Source organism: Engraulis encrasicolus, chromosome 15 (assembly GCF_034702125.1).
Source record: "Engraulis encrasicolus isolate BLACKSEA-1 chromosome 15, IST_EnEncr_1.0, whole genome shotgun sequence".
Classification (NCBI taxonomy): domain Eukaryota; kingdom Metazoa; phylum Chordata; class Actinopteri; order Clupeiformes; family Engraulidae; genus Engraulis; species Engraulis encrasicolus.
Window position 1 is genome coordinate 28,781,719 of NC_085871.1, and position 20,322 is coordinate 28,802,040.

General features: G+C 42.6%; 2 protein-coding genes across 2 annotated transcripts in view; one reads left to right on the top strand and one right to left on the bottom strand.

The window, feature by feature from the left end:
* LOC134464555 (dermatopontin-like) lies at window positions 1–15,654 on the bottom strand. Its single transcript, XM_063217979.1, has 8 exons — window positions 15,580–15,654; window positions 1,665–1,965; window positions 1,426–1,530; window positions 1,250–1,312; window positions 1,055–1,154; window positions 770–958; window positions 421–573; window positions 1–230 (listed from the first exon to the last, which is right to left on the bottom strand). The coding sequence occupies exons 2-8, from the start codon at window positions 1,714–1,716 to the stop codon at window positions 191–193; spliced, it is 702 nt and encodes a 233-aa protein (XP_063074049.1). The 5' UTR covers window positions 1,717–1,965; window positions 15,580–15,654; the 3' UTR covers window positions 1–190.
* Window positions 14,947–20,322, top strand: part of LOC134464229 (MAP7 domain-containing protein 3-like) — a 25,465-nt gene continuing 20,089 nt past the window's right edge. Inside the window, exons 1-5 of the mRNA XM_063217704.1 lie at window positions 14,947–15,195; window positions 15,866–15,958; window positions 16,228–16,407; window positions 18,578–18,648; window positions 19,628–19,679. Coding sequence (XP_063073774.1) covers window positions 15,184–15,195; window positions 15,866–15,958; window positions 16,228–16,407; window positions 18,578–18,648; window positions 19,628–19,679 — 408 coding nt within the window. The 5' untranslated portion in view covers window positions 14,947–15,183. The remainder of the gene's footprint in view (window positions 15,196–15,865; window positions 15,959–16,227; window positions 16,408–18,577; window positions 18,649–19,627; window positions 19,680–20,322) is intronic.

A 20,322-nucleotide genomic window follows, 5' to 3' on the forward strand; every position in this document is an offset into this window, starting at 1 on the left:
GTATGAAAATTGGGTAGGACTGACAAATAATGAAGACTAAAATTCCTACAATAGAGAAACACTAAATAATAAAAAGAAGGACATGCAAAAGACAGAGAACACACTAGGTTATCAGGAGTCAGGACACAAACGCTTCATTTAGAAACATTGTTTTCATGTGACAGTGTTGTACTTCTTTCTGTCAAGGTCCTCAGTACTTTGCACAGTAGAGGAACCTGAAGCGGCGATCCCTATAATAGGTAAAGGAAAAGTCAGAAAAGCCCTTAATGTGATATCAGCATATAGAATATACCAAGAATTTAAGCAAGTTAAGCAAGCTGATTGATTGACATTTGTTGTGCATTTGTATCAATACCTTAGCACTTAGTGAACATGCTAAGAAATATTAAATGTTATCAAGGAAGAGTATGGGACACTTACTGGGGAGAGTTGTGGTGGATGGAGTAGACTCCGGCCAGGTAGTTGTAGTTGGGCACATACCAGTTGAAGTACTCCTCATAGTAGTTCACCCAGGGGGTCCAACGGCAGCTGTGGTGGTAATGGCCAGGGGCTCTGCAACACCTGATGTAGAACCTGACACAAAATGGAGGACAAGTCATTACATCAGAGGAACCACTATAATACTTATCCTGTTCTGAAGTCTTTTCAGCTTCTTGATCACCCTCAGTTACTTTTCAGGAGCATGAAACAATAGGTGTAGTCATTGATTACAACTGTCTTCGAGAAAAAAATGTTTTGAATTTCACTGACGGTATATGATTGAGGTTACCTGCGGTCCTGGTAGGAGTTGCTATGGTAACTGGCTACTCCTGACATGACGTAGTTGCTAGGGCAGGTGTAGGAGAGAACACCATTAAAGCTGTTCACCCATCCACTACCAGTGCACGTGGGGGTGGAGCTGAATGTGGATTTGCAGCTGAAGCTGAACCGACGATCCTCATAGGCATTACTGTGGTAACTGCAGTGGGAGAAAGTGAAAATAGGCCACATTATAGACAAACCATTGAACATTGTAAATCACAGTTTAAAAGCCTGAGAAGAGTTCATCACAAACCTGGAAATCCTAGAGATGGTTTGACCGGATGGACAGACAGCGTAAAAGTAACCATTGAAGGAATTTACATATCTCTTAGTTCTCTTGGCCGATGATCCATCTGAAATGATGACAGGCTTGCATTAGGACATGGATGACCACAAAAGGCCATTTTAATGGAATGTACAGTATAATCAGAAAGCGTGGTGGACTTACCTGTGTCATTTGTCAGGGCAGGGACTTCCAGGTCATCCAGCGCTTCAAAGCTTTTTGATTCCTCTGTTTAGAAAACCAGAAATACCTTAAACATTTCTTGTAAAACATGTACACTGAAGTAATTCAAATTCAGAATCTTGCCATTGTGTATGTGATCAACATAAGGTAGTTCTGACCATATGTGGGTCGTTTTGCCAGGTCTTCGATCATGCGCTCAACCTCTGCCAGGTCTCCCTCATCCTCTTCACCAGAGCTGGAGTCTATTGCCTTGCACATGATGCCTGAACAAAAACAATTAATGAACTTTCACAGCAATATCAAATTTGAAGTGATGAAAATGTGTTGGTTCTCTTACTGCATATAATTGATAACACAATGATCTTTTCATTAACAACCAGACCAATGCTGGACTTACCTCCAACATAAAGGAGAAGCAGAAGAGAGCAGACTGTCTTCAGTGTCTTCATGGTGATGCAGCGACTGTGGCCAGAGGATGCTGTTGCCAAGCAATGCAGCTCTTACCAGAGGATGCTGTTACCAGGTACCAGGTGATACCAGCAGCTTTGCTGTCAAGTGACCCAAGTTGCAGCTTTGGGAGACTTCTGTCTGTGGAGTCCACAGGTGCTGCTTTTATACCTTAGAGTGTTGTGTCTCGCGTGACATGGCTACGTGTCAATCACTAAACCTGACAGCATGTCTCTTGTCATCAGAGGAACCTGTTGGTTGGGTGAATGGGTGGTTGGTAGTCTTGTTATGAGAAATGGGTTACATTTCCTATGAGTTTCCTGGAAGAAATGCCAGCATGTAGGGGACTTACAGTAAACATGAATATACACGTAAATCTTTATGTGAAGGCTCCTTGCCCTGTAGCCTCTACTTTTGTGGACTTATCTCAGTCCGTTTCAGAGACCAGAACCTGCCGTGGCCTACTCGGCTGCAATGTTCAAGCCACATGTGTTTCGTAGGAGTGTTTTCATTATGACACTCTATACTTGAATCTAAAGCAATACTGAAAACTATACAATATTCAGCAATACAAAACAATATGTAAGGGTTAACGTTCGGCGAGAAGGTCGCTACCGTGGAATAGCAGCACGACAGAGAGAATCTTTAGACCCCGACGCAGAGCGGAGGGGTCTTGTTCTCTCTGAAGTGCTGATATTCCACAAAGCGACCGACTCGCCGAAAGTTAACCCGCTTATTATATGGATATATTTAAATGATTCACACATGGCGGGGACATTTCTTTAGGCCTATTTAATGTTAAGATTGTCGCTGCGCAAAACAAAACAGTGCCGTTGTGGAACACCGCTAAGCAACAGCTAGGTAGCCAGGACAGGTGTTGTCTATCACAGCAGCTGATTAGAGTCTTGTTGAAAAGTCGCTTTAGCAGTGAAACGTCTTGTTGCCATTGACAGCGGTCTGTTATAGACCAACCCGTCCGTTATCGAAAAATAACAGACGTGCGAACGTTGGGGAGCCCCGTTGAAATGAATGGAGCATTCGACCGATGACGTCACAACCATATAATAACACTCAATAATAATGTTTGCAATCTTGTTAGTCAAAGGTCACTGGCCCCTTTCATTTCAGGTTGCCACTGGAGAGAGTGTACAGTACACACACACATCACAGCAAAGCCAGATTGTCACACATCCCAAATGCCAGGACATGCCATAAATATATGAATTGCAATATAATGCACACATTACATTCCTTTATACTAGATGCATGTGTGTCTTTGTCCCCACTCTGCTGCTCTGACAGCTGTCCTGTTGGCGTGATAAACATGATTGCTCACATGCACCCGTTCCAAAAAAAAACAGAAGAGGAATTTTTCCTGTCAATAGCATGAGTAGAAGGAAATGAATAACATTAACCTACAAACAGTGGGACTAATAGCTGTCACTGGGTAAAGAGTTGATTATTTGACAAAGATGAACGATTGAAACACGAGTTTCATGTGCATTGCATTTTGACGCCTAGGGGTTCCCAGAACCCCACTTTGAGAACCTCTGAGTTAGATGTGCTGCATTCCAGACCAAATATGATAGCCTGGCTCTCGCGAGACCCCTAGTGCTTCGTGCATCTTCGTTACACTTCGTGAGCTCGCACAGGGGTCTGGTTCAGCCTTGTCGAGCCCGAAGTCCTCGAGTAGAAAATAAACGTGCCCCGACCATTGGACAATGTCAATGTCAATCATAGTGGAGTGAGGCGTTGACGGGTATGACGTAGCATCTTGCGCGACATCACTGTAGTGCTGCTAGCACACCCCTCAGTCAGTGTGGCTAGCACAACAACGGTGGCCTGCATACTGTATGAACTCCGCGATTTCAAGTTTTATCAAAACTACCAAACATTCATTCTTTGAGAGAGGAACATAAATGGTGAGTGAAAACCTCTTGGTTGTTTCTAACGTGTTTTTGATGTGTGTGAAACAATGACTGACATGGTAGGCTACAACTGTGAATGCCCCCATAGTGCCGGTAATTCAATATTGTACAAGCCTCATTTCCAGACCTTGCATGCTATGGTGACTGAGTGCTGTTGATCATAATAGTATGCCAAGATGTCGCATTCAGACAAATTTGTTTATGCTATAAAGTTCGTGTTAAATTAAATGTACTATCCCCGTGATCGCTGCCAATGCAGCATGTCCCAAAACGTCAGCATGTGAGAGGGAATGTTTATTTCACGACGACATTCTGACTTCAAACTCACCAGGATGGCTTCCCCACAGACCTATACATATTGGTATAGGTCTGTGGGCTTCCCCTTTTCACTTTCTGCCCTAGTTGTTAACCTGTTTCGATGGTAAAGACTAAAGTAATCACAGATTTTGCATGGTTAAGAGACCTACTTCGTGTGGAAACAGAATTTACACAAGAGGGTACTGGAATAAAAACAGGGTGAGGCCTGTCACTCACCAGCTACTGGCAACCCCAAGTCTCCCTTTCGGTCAGCAGTAGCCTAAATTTAAAACTAAGTAATAGTAGCCTACTGCTGTTCAGGTCTTAGCCTTAAATAGGTATGAATTAAAATGCAGATACTAGGCCTATAGAGTATTTAGAATTACAGTTGCCTTGTTTGCCGATTCTATTTTAACATTGTGTGTTGTTTTCAGGTAGGCAAGTCATGGAGTTGGCAGCGTCTGCTGGGATTGTCATCACAGACCGGGTCATCCAGCTGCTACACATGTACAGTGGAAATTGAATTAGGCTCTTCCCTCACTTGTACTGTTGTAAACCATCAAATGAACACTCTAGGTAGACAAGACAGTGAGTTCAGTAATGGCTGGCACAAGAGCATGCGCACCACAAGTTTGGAGCCAGCCAGTCATACGTGTTGCACCTACCACAATTCCATTTCTTTGGTCTTCTGTGTTGAGCCTGTTTCAAAATGCGCCTGTACAACCACATGTGTATAGAATCTACACTACACTACTCCACCAAGATCTAGACATTACTGAAGAGTTGGAAATGTTATCATGGTCTGCTGACAGCTGTACAGAACATGTGTACTTAAATACCAGATGTGCCACTTTCATTAACGAGACTGTCTGCTCTGGTTTCGGGACAAAGCCTAATGAGGCAGCAGTCAACAACAGTCCTTACATTTGACATCAGTTACAAAACAACCTATGGTTTTAAGGTACTTCATGCTACTGGTTGTGAGCGAGGCTTTTTGTGACTGACTCTCCCTAATGACAGATTCATAGACATAATGGAACATGTAACACAGCATTAGTTCAGAATCTAACCATCATCCATTAGGAACAAAGAAGTGGAATCTTGTCACAATATCGAACCGAATATTGAACAAATGGTGTAAATAATGGTGTACACAAGTAATTGGAACATATGTAAATACAATTTTATTGTGAAAAGAAAACACTGTCTAATTGTTTTCAATGTACAGTAATGAAAGTGTAAATAATGACATAAGATATCAATTTATATACACATTTTTTTTCTTTTAAATATTGGTTACTGGCAATGCAAGAAACATAGCTTACAAAATGTAGCGTTCTTGGTGTTAGGTGATGTATTGTACAAAATGAAAACTCAAATGGTGACACACTCCTGAAATGTTGCAAGTTCTTTAAGGAAAATGCCTTGAAATCTTGTTCTAATATTTTGAAAGGCATGGAATCTGTGAGGGGATGTGCTGGGTCCTCTATGCTGTCGTTTCTTCATACACCTCCTGGCGTCAGACACAGACAAAGGAAGTATAGAAGTATATTAGACAAACATTTCAGAAGGTTATGTGTGACAATTGTGGCTACATACAAGGTTTTGAACAAAAACACGGGAATTGATTGCAACACATTTTAAAATATTTCTAGGTGACTTAAAGGTCATTAACAACAGGTATGCTACTTACTCTGTGTACAGAGTATTTTCCACCCACATGTTGCATTACTGCCCTTGTACATCACTTTGATCAAAAGCGTCTGTCAACTGTAATGTTATGAGGAGTACTGTCTCTTGAGAAATTAATGTAGGTTTAGGTGGATAGTGGTGCAGGACAGCACATATACTTTTCAGTTACTCTTACTAAGAATTCAAACCTGTAACATTGGATACCTTCCGAGGCCACAGGTACAGGTGAGGTCAGCAAGGGTCCTATTTACCTTGATAATAGGTTCTCAGTCATTTCACATCCCCACCCTGATGAAAAAAACGAATTGTTTACACAAATGGGTTTTACACCCCTTAACAATACGGCTTTGCTTGCTTCAGTAATGTACTCTTTGCCTTTGACCTAGCAATGGATGTAATAAATCAGACATACCTTATATAACCGTGGGTCTTGGGTCACCTAATAATGGAGAGAGCGAGAGAGAGAAAAGACATCACCATTGATCAATTAACAATGGCACTGTGTGTGTGTGTGTGTGTGTGTGTGTGTGTGTGTGTGTGTGTGTGTGTGTGTGTGTGTGTGTGTCCCAGCTTATGACGTTGAGCACGATTAACTTTGGGTCGTCCGATCAACTAGGGATGGTCACCTACAACTTATCGAAGTGCTTAGCACACTCACGAATCGACTATTTGAATTGACCACAGCTGAAGTGTTTGAGAATACAATCGCGCACAATAACAACGGCAAAAGTGCGACGGCATGGTCCTCTCGTCGAACCGTAATGCAGTTTCCAAAGTGTATAATAGAACTTAAGACGCCCCATCCTGTCTCGTCTGACGTGAACAGCTCTTTATGCCATCCAAGTTAATCGTGCACACCGGGAGTAGTTAATGCAATCCTGGTGTATATTTCTCTCATGGTAGGATATACAAAACGTATGGGACTGTAAACGATTTACTGTATTATCATAGGTAAATTGGCATGCCTAACGGTGACCAGAACACAACCAATAATGCTAGTAGCAACTGCATGCTGTTGAGGCTGCATTGTTTTCATATGGCTGGCAATTTTGTCTGAATAACATTTTATCGCTGGTCAATCATTTTCAGCGAAATACACATACTTGATTAAGTTTTATTCATCAATATATGTCACATTGGTTGTGCAGGCAAGCAGACGTCCATTTTGTCTGCAATATTTATCACCCTGTCAGAAACGGACAAACCCATGCCCGTGATGTGTTCACTAAAAGAAAATATAGCCATTTCAAGACATCTAACTTACCATATCTTTGTTGTGATTTATCTGATGCAAACGATGCTGGCACCAAATGAGTAGCCGGTCCTCCTTGGTGCTAGGGGCTGGTAGCATGTAACCTGGCTCTCACGTAGGTGGATTGTCAGGTAGCATGCCGCTGTTTGGACCCTGCAGAGTACTCGTGCACTATGTCGGATTGCCAACCAAAATCCACCGATGCCTTGTGTGTTTTGTAACCGTCAGTGGTCCGATGTCGGACACAGGTGGCATACCACAGGCGGCTTGCCGTTCAAACGCCAACAATGATCCACTATACACATGCTAGCTGGGCTGGGACTACTGTCAACATGCTAACTGCTCTGTTGTGGCTTCTATCTCGCGTCGCTGAAAACTACGTCACGGCCCGTTTCGATGTGATTGGTTGAAGTAGTACGTCACTCTTACCTAATTTCTCCAATCACGTTCGAGCTAGAACAGCAAGGTTACCACCAAAATTCCAGATGGATGACAATCCATCTGCGCGAGAGTCAGGTTACAAATATGACCCCAACATTTTCAATTTTCAAGTGAACTTCTAAAGAGTATTTTATTTTTGTTTTTAGTTCACACTCTTGAATTGTACACTATGGGTTCTCAGTGTTTATCAACATGATGTTATGAGGAGGGGCAAGACACTGGCAGCCAACCATGTGAGCTAATTTTTTGACCGACAGCAGTTTCCAACAATCAGAGGTTGAGTTGTGCACAGCTAGGTTTGTGCAGTCAAGAAGGTTATAAACAAAATTTAGAACCCATGCATAAGCACTTGTGTATCACTTGCAGCTCTTCAGATGTGATATCTCAGTGATAGTACTTTTGTACAGCAATTCATGTTACTGAATTCAAAATACTAATATATTATATTCATTCTGGCAATCTCAAGAGCTGGTAAACGGCCCGTTTCCCGTAAGAGATGAACCTGTGGCAGTAAGAGATAAACCAATTTCTGCTTAAGTGAAATCATGTAGTTGTACCACTACTACTACTTCTAAATCCTGCAAGTGTCAAAGACAATGAGGGAATGTTTGTTTACTTCTGCATGATCATTTTGTAGGGGTGGGGAAGGTGGTATTTCCCCATTATTGATACAGACCCGTGTCCAGCCCTATTGCTTTGACATGAATGAGACACAAGGGTTACAGATATGAATTGTATGCATTTTACAGTAAGGGAACCTAACTACCGAAATTAGCTCTTTTTAAAGTTGAGGAACTTTTGCTCAGTGACTCAGTTCCCTGCTTACCTTACCCGCCCCGACATGCCTCTGTCCATGGTGCTGATTTGTCCCCATTGACCTTCAGTCTCATTTGTACACTACAGAGCTGTTAGCTGTCCGTCAGTCATGGCCTTGTCACAATTACTGGACTGGAACATGATACAGGACCTGTACAATTTAGTTACATATAACAAAACCCACCAATTTGCTGCTTGTCTTTTATGCGACTCAGTTAAATAGTACTATTTTTGGAAACAATGGCTCATGTATTTGCCATTTGCGTAGGTGGTGGTAAGATCTTTTGACCTTACCTGACCTTAAAATGTGTTAATGTTTTTTAGTGTCAAATGTATGTTGCCTGTCTTTAGTGCACATCCCATCTCAGCAGTGAGGAGAACAGTGACAAGAATAGACAAAGTTTAAGTCATTCACGTGCAGAAGAAAACACCATTCCACAGATTACTCCCATGCAGGGCCTATAACAGACTAGACCAGTTGATCACCTTCAAAGCCTGTCAGCCCTCCCTGGCTGAGTGATTTTCAGCTGCAAGATATAATCAATAAAACTTGTCCATAATATTTTTTTGTGGGACGCTGCATTCCTGAATTGTTAATGAGTTACGGGAAAAGAGCTGAGACACAGTTGGTTGAGAGGTATGTTTTTCTTGTGTGTGTGTGCGTGGGGGTGTGGGTGTGTGTGTGTGGGTGTGTGTGAGTGCATGTGTGTGTGCCATTGGGTACCTGAAATGCAAATGCAAAGGCCACAAAGCAGTCGGGCAACACAGAGCTCACCAACAGCAAAGTTTAGTTTAGTTTATTAGGATCCCCATTAGCTGGATGCAGACCCAGCTATTCTTCCTGGGGTCCAAAGCAAAGGTTTTACTGAGAAACTAATTACCACTTAGTAATGATGCAGTAAATAACTCTGACAGGAGTTTCCCTTTCTTGAAGGATTAAGTTCCTTCCACAACATCTTTCACTGCCAACACGTTTCCAGTTCCTGTAAGAACCCAGATCTGGTTCAGCAGCTTCACTGTTCTGCACGAGACCTTGACTGGCAGCTTACACTACGTGTGTGTGCATGTGTGCATGTGTGTGTGCTTCAATCTAAGGCCACAGCAGTAAAGGGTTTCCCTTTTTAGAGAAAAAATGAATGTGTGTTTACTGTAACTGATGGTCATTTCCTGATCCTCCCCTGTCTCTCCCATTCGCTTCCTGTCACTATCTTCTGACTGTCCTGTCAAATAAAGACATTTTTAAAAATGTGGTTGTGAAAATACATTTTTTTTTAAAAGAAGTAAAAAGAAATAAGAACACTGAAATGAGAGAACTGCAGACTGATGCATAGCTACTTGTGTGTGTGTTCTTAATTAGTAGCCTAAATTACATGTAATACATATTATTACTGTTGACATTATTATTATTATTATTAGTAGTAGTAGTAGAAGTAGGATACAGGTCTGTTGTGAACTACATCATTGACTATGGGGAGACAAACGACCTCATCCTCAACACAGACAAGACGAGGGAAATTATAGTGGACTTTAGAAAACATCCTCCTCCCCTACAGCCTCTGCACATTAAAGGGACAGAGGTGGTGAGGGCTGAAAGTCATAAATTCCTAGGCATGCAAGTAACATCAAACCTGAGCTGGAGTCTGAACACCACATCCATCGTGAAAAAAGCCCAGCAAAGGCTGTACTTTATTAGGATGCTTAGGAAGGCTGGACTGAATTACCGCCCTCTTACCCAGGCCTACAGAGGACTTGTAGAGAGCATCCTCACAACAGGCATCACTGTCTGGTATGGCAACATCACTCGGGCTGAAAGGGAGTCTTTGCAACGAATCAGGGGCGCTGCCGTAAATGTTGCGCCCCATGAAAGATTCGAATTTTGGGCCCCCTTAAGGGCCCCTGTAAGCTATAGCGTTAAGTTCTGCCAGAAAGGCGAGACGGTATATCTCTCGTCGTCATTGACTAATTATCCAATCTCTACTCTCGATTTGGGGTTTCCCCGTCACGTCACTAGTTTGCCGCTTCCTGTAGCCAATAGGATGTCTGCGCGTTTCTTTAAATATCCTCTGTTTGCTTCCGCTCTTTGCTACCCAGAGTACGCCGATGCAGACGCCCACCTCCACCCCGGCAACCGCCTCTCCTGATGTCCCGGTTGCGAGTTTGCGAAACATAGGACGATATTGCGCCCAACTGCGTTTGGCGTCTCCGATTGGCTACAACGGCTCCCTTGTTCCTCCCCTCTGATGGCTTTCATTTGACAGCAAGAATTTCAACTCTCGCTCAAAGCAGGCTTGCAGAACATTCGTGTACAAATAATTTGGCCGATCTCTTGAAACAGACACTAAAAGTAGGGTAACAACAAACAAAAAGTAGGCTACCCAAACCATTTACGATGCAGTAGGCCTACACAAATGCCGTGTCGTATTTCATTAGCGTGGTTTGGCATATCTCTTGAAACAGATGTGCCAAGTCAAACAAACGTAGCCATAGCCTACCCAACCATGCAGTGAGCTCCAGTATTTGATTTCACTTAATTTACATAACTTAATAAATGAAAGCGTCAGCTAAATGCAATGTAGGCCTAATGTAGCCTAATCCTAACTGCATAAACTCCTGTGTTTATACAAATGCCGTATCATGTCATTTTATTATGGTTTGGCTCATCTCTTGAAACAGATGACAATACAAGCATAAACAAAAGCAGCTATACCCAACGATGCAATACAAATTACGTTTCGTACCATTTCATTTTATTCACATTATCAAAATCTCAAGGTAATCAGGTAAGTTGTCCACCGAGCATGGCACAATGTTGGTAGCAAATTTAGGATTTACCTTCTATTATTATGTAGGTAAATGTCGGTAAATCCATCTGGTGGTCATATTAGGAACTGCATTCTGCACATCAATTCATCCCCACTTCTGTAGATCTAACAGGGTACTTTGATAAGGTCTGTAAATGAAACACTGAAATTGTGGTGATAGTTTTCTGTTGTTTAAGTACCTCAGTTTTAACCAACTTTGCCTGCCATCATTGTGTTGATTAGCCACTGTAGCAGTTTCACTCCTTGACATCTGATTTATACCTTGTTCCAAATACTATTTAATACATTTTCTACAATCCAATATGCCTTGTCTGTCATCATGACACCACCTGATGAGACAGAGCACCACCCCAGTTTTTGGATAATGTTAAAAACAGGACATTGAGTCTTTCTAAAACTGTGAATGTCATAGTGGTGAGTTCTGTCATTTTCTTTATGTATAACATGGCGAAGATGCCACTAATATCAAATTTTCATAGGAGCAGTGGAAGTCACACAACAGTGGGTTTTTAAAAAATCATTGTGACCAAATGATGCAGAATACCATCCCAGTTTTTGAATATGTTAAGAACAGACATCTAATCTTTCCAAAACTGTTGATAATATGGTGGTCAGTCGTGACATTTTTTTTAAATAACATGACAAAGATGGTACCAAGTTTCAGTTTTTCCATTTTAAAGACTTCATATTTTCTAAACTGTTCATCGCAGAAGATCAGTCTTTCAACACAACATGCAGAGAATGGTCGGGAACATACACTGTCCATATCAAACCTCTGTCTTTAAAACTGCACTTACCACAGTCCTTCAAAGATGCCCACAAATTCAAAGGTGAGAATTTTTCAAGTAACTTTAAGCCCCCAGAAAACGGTGGTAAATGACAAGAGGATGTGTGAAAATCCACATTTCACAAGTACATGTTCCAAATGTTACCCCTTGAAATTCATAAGGACCTACTTAAAGTAGTTTTTTAGATACAACACTCTGAAAGTGGGCTCTCTGAGAAGTCTGTTCCAAACGAGTCAGGGGGGTATCTGACAAAAACATTTTTAATGACAAAACTATGAGGAGTTTAGAGCTATAATTTTGCAATTTTCCTATTGGGACGTTTGTGAACCTCCTTGATTTTTTTCTGCCAAATCTGAGATGGTCGTGCGGGATGATTCGGAGATTTGGCGTGGAATGACCCATGTGTTAATGTTAGATCTACAGAAGTGCGGATGAATTGATATGCAGAATGCAGTTCCTAATATGACCACCAGATGGATAGGCCTATACCGACATAATGAATAGAAGGTTAGTCAGCTACCACATGTGCCATGGACTCGGTGTACAACTTACCTGATCACCTCGAGGTTTGGATAATGTAGAAAAAAATGAAATTGTAGGCTACGAAACGTCATTTGTATTGCATCGTTGGCTAGGCCTGCTTTTGTTTATGCTTTTAGTGTCATCTGTTTCATGAGATGAGCCAAACCATAGGCCTAATAAAATGACATGATACGGCATTTGTATAAACACAGGAGTTTATGCAGTTAGGATTAGGCTACATTAGGCTACATTACATTGCATTTAGTGACGCTTTCATTTATTAGGTTATGTAAATAAAAATGAAATCAAATACTGGAGCTCACTGCATCATTGGGTAGGCTATGGTTTGTTTGACTTGGCACATCTGTTTCAAGAGATATGCCAAACCACGCTAAAATGAAATACGACACGGCATTTGTGTAGGTATATAGCCAATCGGAGACGCCAAACGCGGTTGGGCGCAATATCGTCCTATGTTTCGCAAACTCGCGTCCCGGTCCACTCTAACCTCCTTCCATAGCCCTCTCCGCAAGCCGCCGTCACCAGTTGGTCCCCGTCCTGTGGTGGGGGGGTAGGCTTCGCCCCTGCCTTATACATCGGCAGGATATGCGCCCCCCTTTACAGAAAAGAATCCAAGGCAGGCCGGGGGCCTACGCCAAAGAGAATTACTGTCTACCATGTCATTAATAAATAACATTTATTGCATTTTGTCTATCGAGTCTTTTGTGGTAGAACTGTCAGTGCTTGAGCCCTTAGAATCTGTACCACCCCCCCACCCCCCTGCGGCCCCCATGCAACGAATAATCAAGACTGCGGAGAGGATTATAGGCACAGCACTTCCCTCCATGGACTCCATATATGTACAGCGCAGCCATATGAGAGCAGAGAGAATCATTAAAGACCCACTCCATCCAGCTAACTCTCTGCTCAAACACAAGAACTGCACATACACACCGAGCAGGGTTCACGTTAGCCGGCTGTGGCCGGACATTGGCCGTTTGAATGAATGAATGACCGGCAAAATAAAATGTTCCCGGACAACATGTCCGACAAAAATGACAGCAATTAGTCAGTAAATAATATTAGCCCATTCTAAATATGTCTACTTAAAGTTACAAAACACCAGAAGGCCTAATATGAAACTGAACAAAGCTGAAAATATTTGTGAATAACTGAACTTGTCATAAACAGCACGCACTATTGCTTGCGCTCTCGTCCCCACCGTCGTTGTCCCCAATCACGTTATGCTTATAATCCCTTGACTCACACTGGCTGCTGTGCTGTCGAGGAACGATTCTGTTCTTTTGTAGGCTATTTTTACCAATATATCAGTGAACACAACAAAGGGCATTGCATTTGCAAAACCGTTTCATGCCCAGTTGCGAAGTCCAGCCTAACGGTTGGGGACTCAATGGCATGCGCAGCATCGCCGCATCGAATCACTTTCACTTTTACCTCTGCTGAAAAATGTTGGTGGATCTCCAAGTAGGCTACAGAGGGTGAAGTTAAACATTCCACAGAACAATGGACTCGCGAGAAGTCCCAGTGAAAGTGCATGCAGGGCTTTATAACTGTTTTCATCACCGGCCAAAACGTGTAGCCCATAGAGCATCGTACGGAACGTGCCAATTCCATTACCTTCGAGAGCGCAGGAACACAACGCAATATAGTTCAAATTTCAGTTGCGTTGATACCATTAGGCTACTGTACTATTACAGGCATCACCTCGTTACCCAATTTGAGTAGGGAAATGCTCTTCGGGTTTGCTGATAAAACACACTGTTTGAGTTGATAATTTAGGGATCTGCGCACAGCACGTTGGCTGGCTGTTTTTTTCTCTCTTTCAGTTCGAGCTCTCGAGTGTGTGAAAGAAAGCGCGTTTACTCCCCGACCCAGACAACTGACAACTGGCCAATGTTAGTGAAATTTATGTTTTGCTGTCAGAAAAGACCAATTTACTACACTTTGACCCATTAGGGAGTGTGTATTTGGCTATATGTGGAAAAAGGTCCGTTAGATATTTCAAATGTCCGGTATTCTGCAATACAGCCGGCCACTTGTCCGGCCAGTAAGAATTCTAGCGTGAACACTGACACCGAGACACAGTACAGCAGCGGACAGCATTCCTACCAGAAAAGCAAGGTTTTTCAACAGTTTCTTCCCAGCAACAGTGAGACTGGTGGCAAAAAAGAACATTTGATCCACCTTTTTTATTATTCGTTTGATCTCTTTTATTTTTATCACTTTTTAATGTATTTTGTCTTCCTATTTTTCTATTTAATTCTATTTACTGACTCAGAGGGCCTGCATAAGAGTTCCTATGTGCTTGGACTACTAGTTTATGCACAAATGGCAAATAAAGTACTTTGAACGTTGAACTTTTTTTAAGTATTAGTGTTAGCACAAATTCTGTAAGAGACTGTGGTGTTAGTATAATTCATTCGGAGTGGAGGGGTCCCTGGAGTTTCCAGCAGGAGTCGCTAAAAACTGCGAAACTAATTGCCGGAGCAGCGCGTGTGGATTGGGAAACTAACTGAACTTGCAGATCTACGAGGACACTTCACAAGCAAGTCCACGGCTCCGAAGAAACAACTACTACACCAATCACAAACTTCACAGTGACCCCTATGTTCCTTGACGTTTCGTGTCTCCAGTCCCAGCAATGAACTCTCCAGGCTGAGGTGGGTGTTATCTGCCATTTTCGGTCTGGTCCACGTGCTGGGATGAAATGAATTGTGCAGTAATTGAGCTAACGGGCTAAATGTTTTGCGAACAGAAAATGGAAACGGCACCCTGTTGCCATACGAGAGGCTAGGTAATGCTATTTCCAGGTAGCCCAATTTCCAAGGTATTCAACTTGTAACATAAACATAAATTTAGCGCCCTGGCCCAAGACACATTCCTTGCACCAATGGAGTATGAGGTGAGTGGAGATAAATCATTCTCAGTAGTAGGGCCTATGTGAGGGACTCCCTGTAATAGTAATAATGGCAATGGTGTTGGTTGTAACATTGGCGCAAGGTGCCTTTTTACACCCATCCTTCGAAGACAATGGATTCTATGGGATCTGTGAACATTGGGACACATGATATGAACATTGAAGCTGTATGGAAATGGTGTTCCTGCAATAGGCTAGGCCTAGGCTACCGTTTTCTTTAAAGGCACACCTGTAAGATTTTTAGTTGTTTATTTCCAGAATTCTGTGCTGCCCATTCACGAATGTTAGGCTACCTTTTTTCATGAAAACTTACCACCACCATCAAATTCTCAGTATTCATTATGACTGGAAAACGTGCATTTTTCATACCTGAGAAGGGGGATCTTCTCCATGGTCCGCCATTTTGAATTTCCAGAAATGGACATTTTTAGCTGCAATGACTGTACTTGGGCCATACAAGAAAATATTAATTTATTAGGCCTAGGCCTACCGAGTAAACTTTCACGAAAAGATCAAATTTGGCTATAGGCAACCCAGTTTCAACGAGCAGCATAGTTGCAGTACCTTTTTTAAACTATTTCCTGCACAGTGACTTTAAGTTAGATTTAGGTATGAGTAAATGTAAACAACCAACCCTAGTCTCATTTGCTTGTAGATAAATGCTATTTCCCACCATGTTGCTGCAAGTCACAAACAAGCCTGCAGTGACCTTGAGAAGGCCAGCCAATTCATCACAGAAGCATTGCAGGTAGGAAACCCTTTGTGTCATCAGAAACTAAATCCACACACCTTTCACTTTTAGTTCATTGTATTACTGGTTGTGCTTTGTAGCGAGCAAGTGTGTGTGTGTGTGTGTGTGTGTGTGTGTGTGTACATTACTGCGTACTGTAGTGTGTACGTACCATATGTGTGTGTTTACGTGTATGTGTGTACTGTGTACATGTGCATGTGCTGTGTTTGTGTGTATGTGCCGTGTTTGTGTGTTTGTTCGCGCGCGCGTGTGTTTGTTTCAATCAGAATGAGGTCCAGAGGAACACAACTCTGTGCATGTTAATCCATCGTCTGGAAGAGAGGGCGGCTGAGAATGGAAGGAGCCTATCAGAGCAGGTGGAGTCAAACCGGCAGCTGAAGCTCCAGGTGGATGAACTACAGAAACAACTGGAGAACAAGGACAACTCCTTAACACAAGCCAAACAGGTGTGTGAGTGTGTGTGTGTGTGAGTGTGAGTGTGAATGATATGAGGATTGTGAGAAGGTGCTCTCCTTTCTCACTGTTTTTAAAGACACTTGACATGCACTGTGGACAATTGGTCATTTTGTTCCGTGAACACTCGGCGAACGGTGGCTCTTTGGTGACCTGAAAACGCACACATACGCGCACACACACACACAACGTAAGTCGGATCCTGCAATTGAACATTTATTTCTGACCACGGTGGCAGAGTGAGGTACCCACTCGCGCTACATTCTGTTTGAACACTTTGTTTCGCTCCGCTCGTCATCACTGTTGAATCGGATGCGCACACTGGTTTGACAGCTACTCCATCGAATGTGACTCTGGGGGGCAGGGGAAATGTTTGAACATGTGGACTCAAAATGCATTGCCATTATCCAATCTTCACAATGTGTGCTAACGGTGTAATGTTTTGGATACTGGGACATGTACGTACTGGGGGCAACAGCGTTATTTTGTTACTTTTGTGTTGTCATATATTTTTGTTTCATGTTATTTTGTGGTACCTGGCAGTTGTGAATATGTGCGTTAAATGTGTAGCCTTTGTAAGGTGTCGGAGGTTGGTCGGACCAATCATCCAATTTAGGGCAATGATTAGGATACTTCCCCTGGTGTGAGGAGCAAGGTCTATTTAAACCAGTTGTGGTTTGTGCTCGAGAAAGAGCGTCAGAAGCAGCTGTAACAGGTGAAAAGCTGTGCTCTGAGATTGTGTAGTATTTTGCAAGTCCTGCTGTTTATCGGATGTAGCAGAGATTGTGAGCAGTGAACGTGTCAGTTTATAATTCTGAGGTGCCAACTTTATGTTTATTAAGTCTGTTTCAGTTTGGTCATTTTCTTTTGGTTGCCCTCGTGCACTGTGTATTTTGGGAAATAAAATTGTGCAAACATTGGAAACATAGTTTGGACCTCAGTATTTTAACCCTTCATCTCCTGATCTCCAACTGTGTCTGCAAATCCTACAAGTGGGACGAAACATTTTCCTCACAAGGATAAATGTGGTAACTCTGACACTGTGGGCCCTAAAATGGGTCCATTTTATTTCAAACCATCTGCAAAATTTCTCTTTCCAATTTTGTAAGATATATGGAATGAATGGATATATGGACTAGAGAAATGGCTGCTAGTGTGTTGTCCCATTACCGCTTGTTTGTAAAACAACACATTTCCCCTCATGTAAACACAGGTAAAATACCAGGAAATGGAAGGGACTGTGTTGTCATACTTGCAGTCATTACCTTCGCCGAGACAAAGTCGGCGAAGGTTATGTTTTGACCGCTGTGTATTTATTACCTTCGCCGAGACAAAGTCGGCGAAGGTTATGTTTTGACCGCTGTGTATTTATTTATTTGTGAATATGTTTGTACTTCGTATAACTCAGACAGAACTGAGACGATTTTTGTGAAATTTAGTGGGATGATTGGTCATGACCCAAGGAACAATCGATTAGTTTTTGGGAGTGATTGGGTCAAAGGTCAAGGTCACGAAAAGGTCAAAAACGTAAATTGAGCCGATTTTTATGAAATTTAGTGGGGTGATTGGTCATGACCCAAGGAACAATCGATTACTTTTTGGGAGTGATTGGGTCAAAGGTCAAGGTCACGAAAAGGTCAAAAACGTAAATCGAGCCGATTTTTATGAAATTTAGTGGGATGATTGGTCATGACCCAAGGAACAATCGATTAGTTTTTGGGAGTGATTGGGTCAAAGGTCAAGGTCACGAAAAGGTCAAAAACGTAAATTGAGCCGATTTTTATGAAATTTAGTGGGATGATTGGTCATGACCCAAGGAACAATCGATTAGTTTTTGGGAGTGATTGGGTCAAAGGTCAAGGTCAAGGTCACGAAAAGGTCAAAAACATTTTTCTTTGCCAAGCACTATATGCCAGAACATCGTGTGCATGCTGAAATGAATAAGAGGTCAAGACTGGCCCAAAAATGTAATATTACGATATTCCGGTCCGATTTAAATGAAACTAACACCAAATTTGGAGAATGTTATGCCCCACACTCTGAAGATGGCCAGAAAAAAATAAGTGGCATAGGCGAAGGTTTGCGCTCTACCGAGTGCCCGTTCTAGTTATGTATGATTTGATGGATGTACATTGAGCAAGTGTGTTTGCTTGTTTTATGCAGAGTATTGCAATGCTGACGAATGAACTGACTGACCTGCAACAGCAGATGCAGAGCCACCAGAGTAGTTGCAGGTACACACACACACACACACACACACACACAATCTTCATAAGAGTAAGAGTATGCACATCCCACCTCTCTGAGGCCAGGTGCAGGACAAAGGCGCGTATGATAGTGGGAAGAGTAGAAGTCTGCACACTGTAGCTCCGCTTTGAAAATTGATTCAGGTCATAAGTTTCGACCCCACATGCCTGATGAAGACCCTGTTGGGTCGAAACGTATGACCTGAATACATTTTCAAAGCGTGCACACACACACACACACACACACACACACACACACACACACACACACACACACACACACACTGACGTGGGTGTAGTCCACATGTTTGTGAGGCAGTTCACTCTCTGCTTCAATTAGGAAGCAGCGTTTTTTATGTCTTGGGAAGTCACGTTAGATATTTCTGCACCTTGATTGCTAAGCATTCAGCCCCACCTTTCTAAGACCAAGCAGATCTTGTGATCAAGCAAAAATCTGCTTCATTGCAAGCTAGAGATGTACAGGATCCAAGATCAGGTTCCGGATCCGGCAGGATAATAGGGTTTTTCAGACTATCCGGATCCGGCAGGATCTTAAGCTGTGGATCCGGTATCTGGCAGTTACCTAAAAATCAGGATCTGGGGCATCTCTACTTTTTACGTAGCCTAGGCTTTTCAGTCAGTCTTTCACAACCCCAATCGCTGCATGGAGTGAAAGACCTTTTGGAAGCGATCGCTGAAGGCAGTGTGGCAGTAAGCCAATGAGTCTTAAAAATAGATTGCACCAACATAATAAAAAGGGCCCACGTGTGCGAGTTGACTGTGTTTCAACCCTTTCGTAGGGTCCGGTATCCGGTTCCGGATCTGGGAAGATCTTAAGTAGTGGATCCGGTATCCGGCAGGATCCTAAAACTCAGGATCCGGTGCATCTCTATTGCAAACACGACTATTGACATGAACTGTCAGTTAACTTTTGAACTTTGACCTCGAAGATCTGTGTCTCCTGCAGGATGATTCAGGAAGGACTGCAGCAGGAAGGAGAGAGTCAGCCCAACGTGGTGGTATGTTACCTCCCCCCCCTCTCTTTCTCTCTATCGCGCCTTCCAACACAACTAAGTTATCTGAGTAACCAGTAGACCGTGTACTTGTATTACGATCAGCCAACTCTGCACTGGTTGGATCAAGTTTGTGGTGGGTCCTGGTCAGGTTTTCAGTGTTTTTCTGTAACAACACTGTCTATCTCATTAGGTACAATGGAGTAGATGGTGTAACAGCTATGTAATGCCTTGTGCTAGTGTTGTAATTGCACCACAAATGTACTTTTACTTTTGACACCTCTGCCTGTGTCTAGCTCAGACATGGCTCCAGCCATCTGCAAACTGAAGTGCCATCCCATTCCAAACCCATAGGGTGCAATAGAATTCGAGACGATTCATCTAATGAATTGTTGAGAGGGGACCATTCGAACAAAACGTTGGACCATTCGTAGAAGGCATGGGCCGTTTCGTGCAGTACCTCAGGATTTTTCGTAGAAGACCTAAGGACGTTACGTTCAACCCATGCAGACCTTTCGTTTAACTGGGCAGACGTTTAGTTTAGTCTGCCTATTTTATTAGCCTATTATTTTTATATTTTATCAAACTTGTGTGCCTACCACCACAATGCAATGAAAACAAAAATCGAACCATGTAGAAAGTGCGTGCG

Excerpts from the sequence above, each read along its gene's own strand:
- LOC134464555 (XM_063217979.1), bottom strand. The coding sequence starts at position 1,716 with ATGAAGACACTGAAGACAGTCTGCTCTCTTCTGCTTCTCCTTTATGTT. Across the intron at positions 574-769 it reads AACTCCTACCAGGACCGCAG|GTTCTACATCAGGTGTTGCA; the intron begins GTAACCTCAATC and ends ATTTTGTGTCAG. Across the intron at positions 231-420 it reads ATCCACCACAACTCTCCCCA|GGATCGCCGCTTCAGGTTCC; the intron begins GTAAGTGTCCCA and ends TACCTATTATAG.